This window comes from Lipomyces japonicus (assembly GCF_038497905.1).
Source record: "Lipomyces japonicus strain CBS 7319 unplaced genomic scaffold V1514scaffold_22, whole genome shotgun sequence".
Lineage (NCBI taxonomy): Eukaryota > Fungi > Ascomycota > Lipomycetes > Lipomycetales > Lipomycetaceae > Lipomyces > Lipomyces japonicus.
In genome coordinates this window covers 163,244-175,631 of record NW_027117834.1, presented here as the reverse complement: position 1 = coordinate 175,631, position 12,388 = coordinate 163,244, and the positions used below count along the sequence as shown (strand labels likewise).

At 40.4% G+C, this 12,388-nt stretch overlaps 6 protein-coding genes across 6 annotated transcripts; 5 read left to right on the top strand and 1 right to left on the bottom strand.

The window, feature by feature from the left end:
- The first annotated feature begins 6 nt into the window (after positions 1-6).
- Positions 7-1,195, top strand: V1514DRAFT_331907 (AhpD-like protein). Its single transcript, XM_066927766.1, has one exon. The coding sequence runs from the start codon at positions 358-360 to the stop codon at positions 1,141-1,143; it is 786 nt and encodes a 261-aa protein (XP_066783088.1). The 5' UTR covers positions 7-357; the 3' UTR covers positions 1,144-1,195.
- V1514DRAFT_331904 (uncharacterized protein) lies at positions 1,148-2,560 on the bottom strand. The gene has a single exon (XM_066927765.1). The coding sequence runs from the start codon at positions 2,190-2,192 to the stop codon at positions 1,215-1,217; it is 978 nt and encodes a 325-aa protein (XP_066783087.1). The 5' UTR covers positions 2,193-2,560; the 3' UTR covers positions 1,148-1,214.
- V1514DRAFT_85292 (peptidase M24, structural domain-containing protein) lies at positions 2,416-4,481 on the top strand. Its single transcript, XM_066930159.1, has 2 exons — positions 2,416-2,539; positions 2,616-4,481. The coding sequence occupies exon 2, from the start codon at positions 2,714-2,716 to the stop codon at positions 4,145-4,147; it is 1,434 nt and encodes a 477-aa protein (XP_066783086.1). The 5' UTR covers positions 2,416-2,539; positions 2,616-2,713; the 3' UTR covers positions 4,148-4,481.
- On the top strand, positions 4,482-6,385 carry V1514DRAFT_85215 (uncharacterized protein). The gene is made up of 3 exons (XM_066930158.1): positions 4,482-4,606; positions 4,664-4,843; positions 4,939-6,385. Exon 3 carries the CDS (start codon positions 4,968-4,970, stop codon positions 6,255-6,257), a length of 1,290 nt encoding a protein of 429 aa, XP_066783085.1. The 5' UTR covers positions 4,482-4,606; positions 4,664-4,843; positions 4,939-4,967; the 3' UTR covers positions 6,258-6,385.
- A 171-nt stretch (positions 6,386-6,556) lies between these two features.
- V1514DRAFT_85186 (uncharacterized protein) lies at positions 6,557-8,711 on the top strand. The gene is made up of 3 exons (XM_066930157.1): positions 6,557-6,922; positions 6,985-7,151; positions 7,218-8,711. Exons 1-3 carry the CDS (start codon positions 6,891-6,893, stop codon positions 8,408-8,410), a joined length of 1,392 nt encoding a protein of 463 aa, XP_066783084.1. The 5' UTR covers positions 6,557-6,890; the 3' UTR covers positions 8,411-8,711.
- A 1,155-nt stretch (positions 8,712-9,866) lies between these two features.
- Positions 9,867-11,744, top strand: V1514DRAFT_331899 (uncharacterized protein). Its single transcript, XM_066927764.1, has one exon. It carries the CDS (start codon positions 10,122-10,124, stop codon positions 11,508-11,510), a length of 1,389 nt encoding a protein of 462 aa, XP_066783083.1. The 5' UTR covers positions 9,867-10,121; the 3' UTR covers positions 11,511-11,744.
- The last annotated feature ends 644 nt before the right edge of the window (positions 11,745-12,388 follow it).

Sequence of the window (12,388 nt, the reverse complement as noted above, 5' to 3'; positions counted from 1 at the left end):
ATGTAATGTGCTTTTGTTGTACCTTGTGCTATGCTCTAATGCGCATCTCCGGATAAGGAATGGGTTGTAGAACTTATTCGGATAGCAGGCATATGTACACCTGTCATAACCATTACCATTAGTCAAATAACAATAAACATTCGTTTGTTAAATCGGTGATGACGAGTTCAACAGGTGATACAGATTACGCGATTATAACCGGGTTAACAACCCCCAACGGCTTGTTCGTACAATTACAAGCCAACACGACCGGCCTTGTGATTTATCATATAATACAAAGCATGTCGAATTTAATACCGAACGTGCATAATTTACACTGTCTCTAAGTACTGCAACGATAGAAAGGTTAAATACGTCATGCCGTTCCTGTCGACATCAACATTGTCTTCTCTGAGGTCAACGCCATTGTTAGCTTCTTCATGGTATTACATCGCCGCAGCCACATTCACGGTATGCAATAAGCCTGAAGCAATTCCAGAAATTTTTAAATACGCTGTCGAGCACGATGCCAAACTTTCCGGTCGATCATTTCGGACCGAGAATCTTGTAACCGTGTCACAATTTTCAGATTCACAATCACATTACGGATCAGAAGACGAAAGCTTGCTGGTTGATTGTTCAAATTCTGATCCTGAGATTGTATTGCAAATTGCCAAAAACACTCGAGAGGCATTGCTAAAAGGTGCGGCCTTGGCCGGATTGCCAAAGACAATCAACTCACTTATTCAGTTACGGAACGCAACCCCGACCGAGTTTCGAGAGAAAGCTCCCTTGCGAGGATCCCTTTCAACCGCGGAAGAGCTAGAAAGAGGTCAAAAATTTTGGGATCAGGTATATGGCAAAGTATCAAAGCGTGTGATTGGACAGATGGGCACGGCATATCCTGACTTGGCCCAATATGCACTTCAACATGTGTACGGCCCATTGCTGTCCTATACTGAAATATTATCAGCCAGGGAGACTTCATTTGTCGTCATTGCATGTCTTATACCGCAGGACGTGAATCCTCAATTAAAGGGCCATTTGAGAGGTGGCTTGAACAATGGTGCCACTATTGACGAATTGATGAGTGTCAGGAGTTTGTCAATGAAGATATGTGAGATTTGTGGTGTTACTTGGACAACTGAGGTTGCAAAATTATAAAGACATTTATTATTAATCGTAAAAACATACAAATACAAAATTAATTTTGACGGATTCAAAAGCCAGTTGACCTAAATCAGTTTTTGATGCAAAACATCATTTGACCTTATTTGACTTTTTTGCCTAAACAATCTTTTAGCCCTATAAAGAAACTGCTTTTGAGAATTACCAATTTTGGCTCTTAGCTTGTACAACGTCGAGTTGGCAAGGTTTGGAAGTGATATAGTGGTATCGATATCTGCCGAGGATAAAATTTCTGAATGAGATAGGTTGGATGGTTCAAGACTAACAACATAATCGCATATATCCCCTGCTAATTGTTCAAATTTTGTTAAAGTTGATGGTTCAGTCAATGCTAGTCTGGTCCCATGAATCTCGTTGGCATCGTAATTTGCTTGAAACTCAGTAATTGACCTCGTACTTATTTTTTCTGACATCCGGTCCTGATCTTGGGCTCTTGGTATGAATTTTGAATCATACACTAGCCTGCTAGACAATGTTTCATCTTGCAATTTATTTCGAAAAGAACTGCGTGGCACATCTCTAACTGTTTGCATGAGATGAACTGGATGAACGTAAGCATCACTCGTGCTTTGACTTTCATCATCGCTAATCACATCCACTCCAGTTTTGCAAGGATCCCGTTCAACTTCCAATTTTTCATAGGCTTCAAATATATGACTTTCTATCCGCCGAAGAGAGTTGGACTTGCGAATTTTTTCATTAGGTGGTACGATTAAAGTATAAAATCCGCATGAGCATTTTTCAACCGCAGACTTGATAGGTTCCAATTGCAATGGCGCCGTTCCAAGCATATCGGTTGATGGTGCAGATACTGAATTTAAACTATCAAAAGATAATCTCTGGTCGAACATCGAGTTAAGTTGAGCATCTCGAAGCTCAGTCATCGAACCATCTTCATATTCGCCGGACAGAAAATCCAAGAAACTTTGCTCATCAAGTACATCGCCGTTCTGATTTGCACTTTTGGTCAACGAGTCTTTCTTTCGGCCGTTGAAATTATGCTTAAATTTTCTTTTGGTGGACATAACCTGATTCAATAAAGCAGCGTCCTGAAATGCAGAAGTTCTTACCGTCAGTAAATACCGTCAGAACTAAAAAAAAAACAATAAAGTTCTAAGATATACTTGTAAACAAACGTTGCAATAAAAATAAGAGCTAATTAATCAGAATTCAAGAATCAAGAAAAATGTGGGGTATTTCAACTATGAACCGATCAAAACAAGAACACCTGATGTTACACAAGTTTGTTTCCGCTCGGGGTTGTTTGCAACACGCTGGATAGGATATAATATATATGCTTAGTATTGGTAATAAGGGAAAAAAATATTATTATATATAGACTTTCTGAATTTTTTTTTTGGTGCTTTGGAATGTCTGTATAGCAAAAATTAAGTGCATATTGAATTGATTTTGATTACGGGAAGCAAGTTCTAAAACGTTAAAATTAGCGCCACGTTATCAATAATCTCATATCGGCAACAGCAATCAATGTTCGACTCTCCCGAAATAAAAAGCAAACAACAGTGATTCTGACAAAGCGCACAGGATGCCAACGATCGAAAGGTATCCATCGAAATCTCATGCCCGTCGAGTGGCCAAACATTTTTCTGGGTTGCTGCCAGATGCGTTCACTGATGACAAGCCTCGGCAAATTTTGTTATTAGCAGCTGCCAGGCTGAAGTACTGGCCGTTTTCCGACCAGGCTCAACCATTCCGTCAAAACAGGAATTTTTATTATCTTACTGGTTGTGACTTGCCAGATGCGTATGTATTGTACGATGTGGAGTTAGATCGGCTTGTATTATTTCTTCCGCCGGTTGATAAGGAAGACGTCATGTGGAGCGGAGAGCCCATAACAATAACAGAGGCAAAGGAAGAATACGATGTTGATGAAGTTTTATATGCAGATGTAATTAAGTCCGAACTTCAAGCAATACCCAATAGAATTGTGTATACTGCAGAATCACTTGTCGGAGACGACCACAGAGCTTACTTAAAAGATATCGAATTGCTGGTTCAACTCCAATCGTCAGACCAGTATTTATTAGAAGCACTAGAAGAATCGCGACTGATTAAGGATGACTTTGAACTTCGCTTGATGAGAAAAGCGTCGGAAATCTCAGACAATGCACATCTCAAAGTGTTATCGACCATGTCACTGCAAACAAACGAACGCCACATACATGCTGAATTCGTATATCACTCGATGCGGGCAGGTTCGAAAAATCAATCATATGACCCTATTTGCTGTACCGGCCGGCATTGCTCGACCTTGCATTATGTTCGTAACAACGAAGAAATTGCGGGGAAACAGTTATTACTTATTGACGCTGGTGCGGAATGGAACAATTATGCTTCAGACGTAACCAGAACGTTTCCCATATCCGGAGAATGGACGCCAGAGGCGCGAGCCATATACGAGCTCGTGCTCGAGATGCAAACCGCATGTGAATCATTAGTCAAACCAGGCGCGGTTTGGGATGACCTGCACTTGCTTGCTCACAAAATCTTAATACGAGGATTTTTAAAGCTTGGGATATTCAAGGGAGGCAGTGAAGACGAAATTTTAGAGTCGAGAGTGTCGGCAGCATTTTTACCCCACGGCTTAGGTCATACGTTAGGAATGGATACGCATGATACTGGAGGAAGAGCGAATTATGCCGACTCGGATTTGTTGTTTAGATACTTGCGCATTCGAAGGAAATTAGAATCTGGCATGGTAGTCACAGTCGAGCCAGGAATTTATTTTTCACCTTTTTTAATCGACCCATACTTGAATGGCCATGATGGGTTTAAAGGGGGTCATTATATCGATCGTGATGTCTTGGAGAAATTCTGGGAAGTCGGTGGGGTGAGAATCGAAGATGACGTTCTCGTGACTGATAACGGCAGTGAAAATTTTACAAAGGTTCCAAAAGATCCGGATGTGCTGTCTAAGATTATTAAAGCTGGCTTGAAGAAGACTTTAGTTACGGTATAGATCTTTATGTAGCCAAATATACCTTGTCGCGTATACTGCATCAATTAATTGCAGGCATAGCTTACGGTGTAGTGAGCGTCTAAGACTTATAACATTCAGGGAGACTTTTCACAGTCTGTTGAAGTTGCCCGTCAAGTCGAAGGCAATGCCGAACAGTAGTGCGACTCTGCAGTCTTTTCAAAGTGCGTAGTATGTTTCTTACTTTTTTTTTTGCATACCATTGTTTTATTGTTTTCTTGTATTAAGTTCTGATTTGATGGACTTAATTAAAATTGACATGTACTTTTGCACCTGCATTATGACCACGGCTCCCGAGCAAGGGTATACGGTACTATCAGAAAATGGCTAGTCTCAATGGTCGGAGGAAGTATTTGTGAGTTTTAGAGTGAACTTGGGCGCATAGAGGAGTTCAGTGTGTTTTGTTATTGGGTTCATCATGCATTTGATTAGGTGCTTGTCGTAATTATTGTATCCGTAAATATATATGCTTCCCGGGCTAATACTAAGGCTAACTAGGCTACGCCTTCATTAACTGCGACAGAATAGGTCTTGGAGTCCGTAAGGCGTTTTGGTTTGTGTTTGATCGTATATGAATGCATATTTGGATTTAAAATAGGAACGTTATACAGGAGTGGAGCATTTACGAGATGACCATTATTTCAACGCGCCAAAATTTTCCAATGTGTAGTGGAAAAAGTATGTTTTCAATTAGTTCAAAGAATAATGAGCAAAATACAAAATCAATACGATTTGCGAATTTAATTTACCGAAAAATTGACAAAAACTTTTAGAATAATTGAAAAAAACAAATGATAGTCAAATGAAATTAAATAACACCAAACAGAGTACTTTGAACTGGTTTAAGAGATATCGGATGCGACTAGTATTCCCGCTATTTGAACAAAACCAGTTGGTACAACGAGGCAGTCCAAAAGATTTGCCAGACTGGGTCAACACAAATAAAGAATATGGAATATCAGATCGGGAGTTGCTGGATGAGATATTTACCAGGAATTATAAGGTTAAGATCGATTTGCCGTCTAAGATCAAGACGGTAGTGCAGCGACCAGACATGCTCACCGCGTCATTTCAAAGACGATTTTATCTTCGCCTGTACAACCGCGGGCTTGTTTTGGATTATGGTGGCATGAAAATTTTGTCTCATTGTTACATAGCATCTAAAAAAAATATTTCAACTCCAGACCTGTTAAAAGGCGTACGACGTGAATCACTCGACACAATGAAGTTCGTCCCAAAAGGAAATTTTACCAGCCGCTATTTAGGACTTCAATACTACCCACCATATCATATTGCTTCAATTTTGGCAAAAAGTAGTCCAGCGGTTATCGTGTTTGGGTTTAACAAATTGGCAAGAGCGACTACTCGTACCTGGCTAAAGAAAAAAATAAAAAATGCGCTGTTTATGGAACTTTGTGATGTTCAAGGAATTACTCGCGAAACTCTGAGATGGGATGAGATCTCCACGTTTGAACCTATGGATGATAAGATGCCTGGGTTGGGTTTTTTACTTGAGAATCAGAGACCGACATATGATCAAACGTTGAACGAATTTGATTACGAGTTTGAATCACTACTCACCAAACGAAACCACTTACATATTCAAGGAATAAATGGGTTATATTATTTTAAGATTCATGAGGATATGGAGTCGCCCTTAACAATAGAACAAATTACAAAATTTGTCAAAAATGCTGTGCAATTTGTTATTGGTCAGTGGGGATATATCAGCAAAGATCAGTTTTATAGGGTTCAATCTAAATACCAAGACCATCCACAATTTGGAAAATTGAATGAATATAAGTCGTTGGTTACTTATTATTCACAAATGCTGGAGAGGAATCTTACCAAGGCAGAGGTAACTGCTGTGTCCAGACGAGAAAAACAATTTTGTGCACATACTTATAACACAAACGAGAAGTTTCTTACAAGTTATCACCAACGCAAAGAGATAGGGACATTCAGCAATGGCTCACCTCTTAACCCTGAAGAAGATGCTTATTTTAAACTCGCGACGGCAGAGGCGTCAATTTACAAAGCCCAGTTTGAGAAGTATCGGAAACGAAAACGTCCAGGTGTCTCAGTCAAATGAAACATATCAAGATGCATTACAGATAAATAATACCACAAAGAATTTTGTTTATTTGTTTATTTATTTTGTCATTAATTGTATATAACTTTACTATTTTCAATATCGTAGTTCAATTATGGCAATGAAAATTGATCTGCGTGCGGGCTTGTCCTGGTAACCAGTGCCAATAATTGTAAGCCAAACGAGCAAATAACGTGCGGCGCAGTATCAACCGTCAAAGCAATTTGCATTTATTGCACAAGCAAGCATACGTTTATTTTTCTTTTGAGATTCGATAGATTCCGGAATTCAACATTAATGTTATCAACCACGGTTTTTATTTCTCGGAACATCAATTGCACAAATATTTACGACTTATATTGATTTAGAAGTATATTGAAAGTATAGCAATATAATATATTTGTTCCTGAGCAAGCAAAAAAAAATCTGGCTGGTAATAAATATATATATTTATATATATTTACTCATTCGTGCCGTCTATATGGATACGATCCGATAAGTCGAACCACAGAACAGAGGCGCGTACACGATCTTTTTCTTTACCTTGCCAGAACGTGCTAAGGGGGGCTGCAATTTTAGTTATTTGGTTATTACTAGAGCTGTGCATTTGCTACGGGAAATTGTTAATATAATATGTTACTTGTTGATGGGGAGAAGTATGCATGGTATGCAATCAACTTGTCACAATACAAGAAATTGTTTGATATGTTACTAATATGTGTGGTAGCATTCGGTGTATTCGAGGGCATCGATCATCTACATGCAAGCACAAAAATAGACCTTTAGTGCAGGTCCGGAAGCGGGGGCGGCCTGTTACGGATTGCAACCATAGGTTTGCAGTGGTACCGAAAGGCACTTGCGACTGCGGAGTGACCGCGATAATTTTACCAAGAAGTGAGTGCTTGATTCAATACAGCTTTTTTTTTTTTTGAATGATTCATGACTTATATATAAATATAGGCCCGTCTGACAACGTTACGTATGAAGAGCTTGATGGAGGCAAACGAAGAGTAAAAGAAATCGAAGAAGTCAGCTCTAGTGAGATATCTACTCGTTCTGGTTCGCCTCAAAACTCGACAAATGGCTCCGAAGTGTATTATGGAGGCGATGCAGAGAGCACAGTAGAAGTAGGAGTAGAAGGACTTCATATTAGAAGAGAAGGTGGACGAAAAGTTATTTACAATCACGGCGGCGTAGTAATTGACACACTAGAGCATGAATCAGGAAGAGAGCGTTTGCAAGAACAACCACAAGGAATAAGCTCAGCAAATAATTGCTGTCAACCGCAAAATCAGGTCTTGGATTCGGAGTCGAACTGTTGCGGAAATGTTACAGAATTGAATAATACTGACATTTTAAGGTTGCCAATCAGGCTGCGGTCCATCGTATTAAAGCCTGGAATAGATCACCCAGCCATGATCAGGACGTGTGATCAATCAACGGATGGATACATTGAACCCATTACAAATGGTGTCGAAGAATCCCTTGTCATTAAACATGAGAGCGAAAGCGGAACGCCACTAGATGAAAATAGTCCCTCGATAATTTACGATGATGCCATGTACTCGCTTGAAGCTTATTTGGGGAATCAAAATTTATTTAATAGAACGACAACGTTACCACAAAATGTCGAGGCCGGCCCAATACCAAACATGTATCAAGGCATATCATCTCAGCACAGCCAACCGATTTCACGGCACCTGTTTGACCTGTCTGCGGAGCAAATCGACGTGCTTACAAAGCATGGGGCAAGGACTGGGATAGTTAGTTATCCGGTCAATTTTAGTGACGGTAAAGCATATTTGGATATTCCACAACGTCAGAATCGAACTGCCAACCCGCAAGGATATAGTCAACAAGTTACTGTTACAGAACCATTCGAGCAAAATATCGTTGCCACGTCAATTTCATCATCTCAAGAATTTGACCAACGGCTTGATTCAAACCCATCGATTAATAATGATGCCATTACCGAATCTGAATCAGGCAAACATGAGTTGGATAATTTGTTTTCAGTTTACTTAGCAGCGGCCTGTGCAGTACCGGGCGGCGACTGTTACTGTAACGAGAACTGCATGTGCCCTGGATGTACAAAACATGGGAACCTATATGTTGACACGAATACTAGTGCGGGATTGAACGGCATAAATTAAAAGGCCTATAGATGTTGTGGCAAATTTTATACACCATGACAAAAGTTTTGGAGTTTCGTTGGAGTTTTTTTTTTTTTTTTTATGTTTTTATTTTTGCCTCTTTTGTTAATTCGTATTCAGTAAGTGTTCACATTTTTTAATGAGTGCTTAATGTTTGAGATTACGATGATGACAAGGTGGCGATGTATATATATGTACGATGAAAGTTGTATGGGTCCGACGGGGTATGTTTTAAATTTTGTATGTTCTTATTAATTAATGGAGACAAGTAGTGTAACATCTGAGCGAATGAAGTTTCGTTGCATATAAGTAGGTACACTGGTGTCAGTTGTACTTCGAGTACAGTTTTTCTGTAGTTCGGAAGTGTAATTCAACCGGAAATTGCGAAATGAAGTGAAAAATCAATTACAAAAATCAATTAACTTCACAGGGAAATTACACGGTCGGCAAAGCTAAAGATGAGAGAGCGTACACGCGTTCAACGGCCAAAAAGTTCACAGTTTTAGTTGTGATTAACAATCGGTTCCGCAAAAGTCTATTATAAGTAGTGCCTGACAGAACAAACGACATTCCGCCACTTTGGCCTCGAAATATACCGGCACTAGATATATATGGCTGACCACCAGTTATAAATGGTTGGATTATATAAATGACAAATCAATAAATAATTTAAAACAATTTTAAAAAATGTTACTGTAGGCACACACTTCAAACGATGCTCATCCATGTACAACGCCTTTTTAGATAATATTTAGGTGGCAACGTATTTTGTGCGTTTGTAGGTTTGGCTTATAAATATATTACATGATGCAGTGCAAACTGCGCAAACGTTTTCCGGATTCTGAGTGGCGACCAGCCCTCACTTGTACCGGTTCTGGGGACCGACGCAGCCACCACTACGTTTAATTTTTTTTTTTTTTTTAATTTACCTGGTACGACAACAGCTTGCTCTCACAAGTTTGTTTAAGTTTGGCAGATGGGCGTACAACGAGCCGAACGTAAAATGGCAGTCAAATAATTACGAACAAAGACAAAGTTAGTAACCGCGATGTTGGACAGGTGTCAGTTGCATATTAAATTGTAGTTACAGGTATTACTGTATATGTACGTAATCAATCTATTGTTTCTTCTGTACACGCGCCATTTCGCCACGTTGCGCGTTTGTGCCTGACGCGTTGTTATAAGGCACGCATATAACCCTATTTACCTTCTTTTCGGTGTTAGGGCAACAGCGCGGTTTGGTTCCCGCTTAGCCACTTGGGGTCATAAAATTGGGACCCCAATTTTAACAAGGTTTTGCAAACCTTGGATGCACTAATCCCGATTAAGCATGGCGCAAAAGGGGCTCCGAAATGAGCGAAGGCCCGAAAAAGCCAAAAAAAAAAAAAAAAAACTCACCACGCCAGGGCCAAATATAACTCGCCAGCATTCCTCTCCTGGGCCCCCTTGCGTTTTCGTTTTACTTCTTTTGTTCATTATCCGAATTCTCATCTTTGTTGTTTTTGCGACTTTTTGTTTTTTTTTCCGGTGAAACTATTCCTGCTGTGTCTACACTCCTTTGGCCAGCTTAATCGTCAGTTAATCACCATTTCGTTCATTTAACCACGTCGCGTGTCATTCCTTCAAAATCCAATCCGTTTGAGTTTTTCTTCAACTTCACGTCCAACTCGTCTTTGTTTCAATTGAAGTTTAAATCATAATTATCATCAACATGAAATTTTCAGCTTTGTCCGCGGCCGGTGTGGCCCTTCTTGCTGCTGTTTCTTCAGTCTCTGCTTTCGCCGTCGATGGTAACGCCGTCGAAAAGCGCGGCTTGTCTGGCAACCATGTTCACCATCGTCACCATGCTCGCAACGCAAAGGCCGATCGTCGCTCTACTGTCGACCTTGAGAAGCGTGCTGTTGATATTGTGTACACTTACGTTACCGTCGTTGTCGATGCTGACGGAAACATCCTCACTTCTGCAAACAACCCCTATTCAACAACTACCGCTCCTGCTGCTGTCGCTGCCACCTCAACCCCTGCCGCCGTTGTTGAAGCTGCCACGTCCACTTTTGCTGCTGCTGCTGTGTCGGAGACTGTTTCGCCTTCGAGCGAATACGTTGCTCCGACAACTGCTTCGGTTGAGGTTGCTGCCGTTACTACTTCAATTGAGGCTGTTCCTACAACGTCCTCAGTTGGAACCACCATATCAACCGTCGTGACCTCCTCTTCTTCCTCTTCTGCTGCTGCGCAGACTTCTGTTTCTTCGGTTTCTTCTTCCGTGTCTTCTTCTAGCGACACTCTTGGTCTCTATGTGAACCCAACTGAAGCTTTCCAAGATGGAACCATATCTTGCTCTTCCTTCCCTTCAGGCCAAGGTGTCGTTGCGCTTGACTGGTTGAACCTTGGTGGTTGGTCTGGTATTCAACTCTCTGTTGACGCCAACGCCGGTCAGGGAACTTCTTGCTCGGAGGGCAATCTTTGCTCTTACGCTTGCCAGGCTGGTATGTCCAAGACCCAGTGGCCCTCTTCCCAGCCTGCCGACGGTGAATCTCGTGGTGGTCTTATTTGCCAAGGTGGTTACTTGTACCGCACCAACACTGACACCGACTATCTCTGCGAGTGGGGTGTTGAATCCGCTCAAGTTGTTTCCGAACTTTCTGATGGTGTTGCCATCTGCAGAACTGACTACCCCGGTACCGAGAACATGGTTATTCCCACTTATGTCGAAGGTGGTGCCACTGAGCCTTTGACTGTTGTTAACGAGGAGACCTATTACCAATGGGAAGGAAAACTTACTTCTGCTCAATACTACGTTAACAATGCTGGTGTTTCTGTTGCAGACGGGTGCCTCTGGGGTTCTGAGGGTTCTGGTGTCGGTAACTTCGCTCCCATTAACTTTGGTGCCGGATACGACTCTGGAATTGCTTATTTGTCATTGATTCCTAATCCCAACAACGGCGGTTCTACCCTGAACTTCAACGTTAAGATTGTTGCTTCCGATGATGCTGTTGTTAACGGAGATTGTTCCTATGTTGACGGTGTCTACTCTGGTGGTTCCAACGGTTGCACTGTTGCAGTCACTTCTGGAATTGCTAACTTTGTTCTCTACAACTAACTGGCAACAATTTTTTAACGGGTATATTTGGGGTTACTATTTATTTGGGAAACGGTTATGATCATAAATGGACATATGATAAAACAAACGGACAATTTGCGAATCTTTTTTTAAGGGCTATATGTGATTTTTTTTTTTTTTGTATAATTTTTTTATATCTTTTGCTTTGTATTTTATAACGACCTTTTTATGACCTCTTGACTTTTGTTTTTAAATATAACTACTATATAAAATATGAATATTTTAAATTGGCGTAAATGCACATTGGTCAACACACTTATACAATAAATTGACAGTCACGTGCACCAAGATCTTAGTTTCCAGATTAAGCTCATATTTCCCTTTTAATGTAAGAAAGAATGTTGAACGTGATAAGTGTATAGTAATGTACTTTTCGCATTGTTTCTTCGGTACGACCTCAACCTGTTTTGTGCATTAGTTATGTGATGATCATCATTCTTGACTTTGGCATTACACGGTGATGTGACAATTTGGCCTGCTTCTCATTCCTTTGGAATAAACAAACATCTCGTCTTGCCAAGATCAACAATCTGGGCTCACATGTTAATTGTTACATCATCTTATATTATGTACTAGTTATGTGGTTTATCTAAAAAAATAGAAATTTCAGATAAACAACATTTAAGCGTCACTAAGCAGATGTTTGGTTTGATAACTAATCAGTAGAACCCAGCCAGAAGTTGGGACTACATCTCCCTTCTAGAACTACGGGAAATTCGTACGTATTCTCGAGACAATTGAAGAGATGAACCAGACTGGAATCTGCACTGAAAAAAAATGATAGAGAAAAGAGCATGAGAAAAGTGACGTCAGGTGAACGCCTATATTCTGTAATATTATATTGCTGTAATAAGGAC

What these genes read in the sequence shown, in the direction of transcription:
- V1514DRAFT_331907 (XM_066927766.1), top strand. Translation starts at nt 358, where the DNA reads ATGCCGTTCCTGTCGACATCAACATTGTCTTCTCTGAGGTCAACGCCA.
- V1514DRAFT_331904 (XM_066927765.1), bottom strand. Translation starts at nt 2,192, where the DNA reads ATGTCCACCAAAAGAAAATTTAAGCATAATTTCAACGGCCGAAAGAAA.
- V1514DRAFT_85292 (XM_066930159.1), top strand. Translation starts at nt 2,714, where the DNA reads ATGCCAACGATCGAAAGGTATCCATCGAAATCTCATGCCCGTCGAGTG.
- V1514DRAFT_85215 (XM_066930158.1), top strand. Translation starts at nt 4,968, where the DNA reads ATGAAATTAAATAACACCAAACAGAGTACTTTGAACTGGTTTAAGAGA.
- V1514DRAFT_85186 (XM_066930157.1), top strand. Translation starts at nt 6,891, where the DNA reads ATGTTACTTGTTGATGGGGAGAAGTATGCATG. An exon ending in GATGGGGAGAAGTATGCATG is followed by an intron (nt 6,923 to 6,984) that starts GTATGCAATCAA and finishes TATGTGTGGTAG; the next exon opens with CATTCGGTGTATTCGAGGGC. An exon ending in CGCGATAATTTTACCAAGAA is followed by an intron (nt 7,152 to 7,217) that starts GTGAGTGCTTGA and finishes ATATAAATATAG; the next exon opens with GCCCGTCTGACAACGTTACG.
- V1514DRAFT_331899 (XM_066927764.1), top strand. Translation starts at nt 10,122, where the DNA reads ATGAAATTTTCAGCTTTGTCCGCGGCCGGTGTGGCCCTTCTTGCTGCT.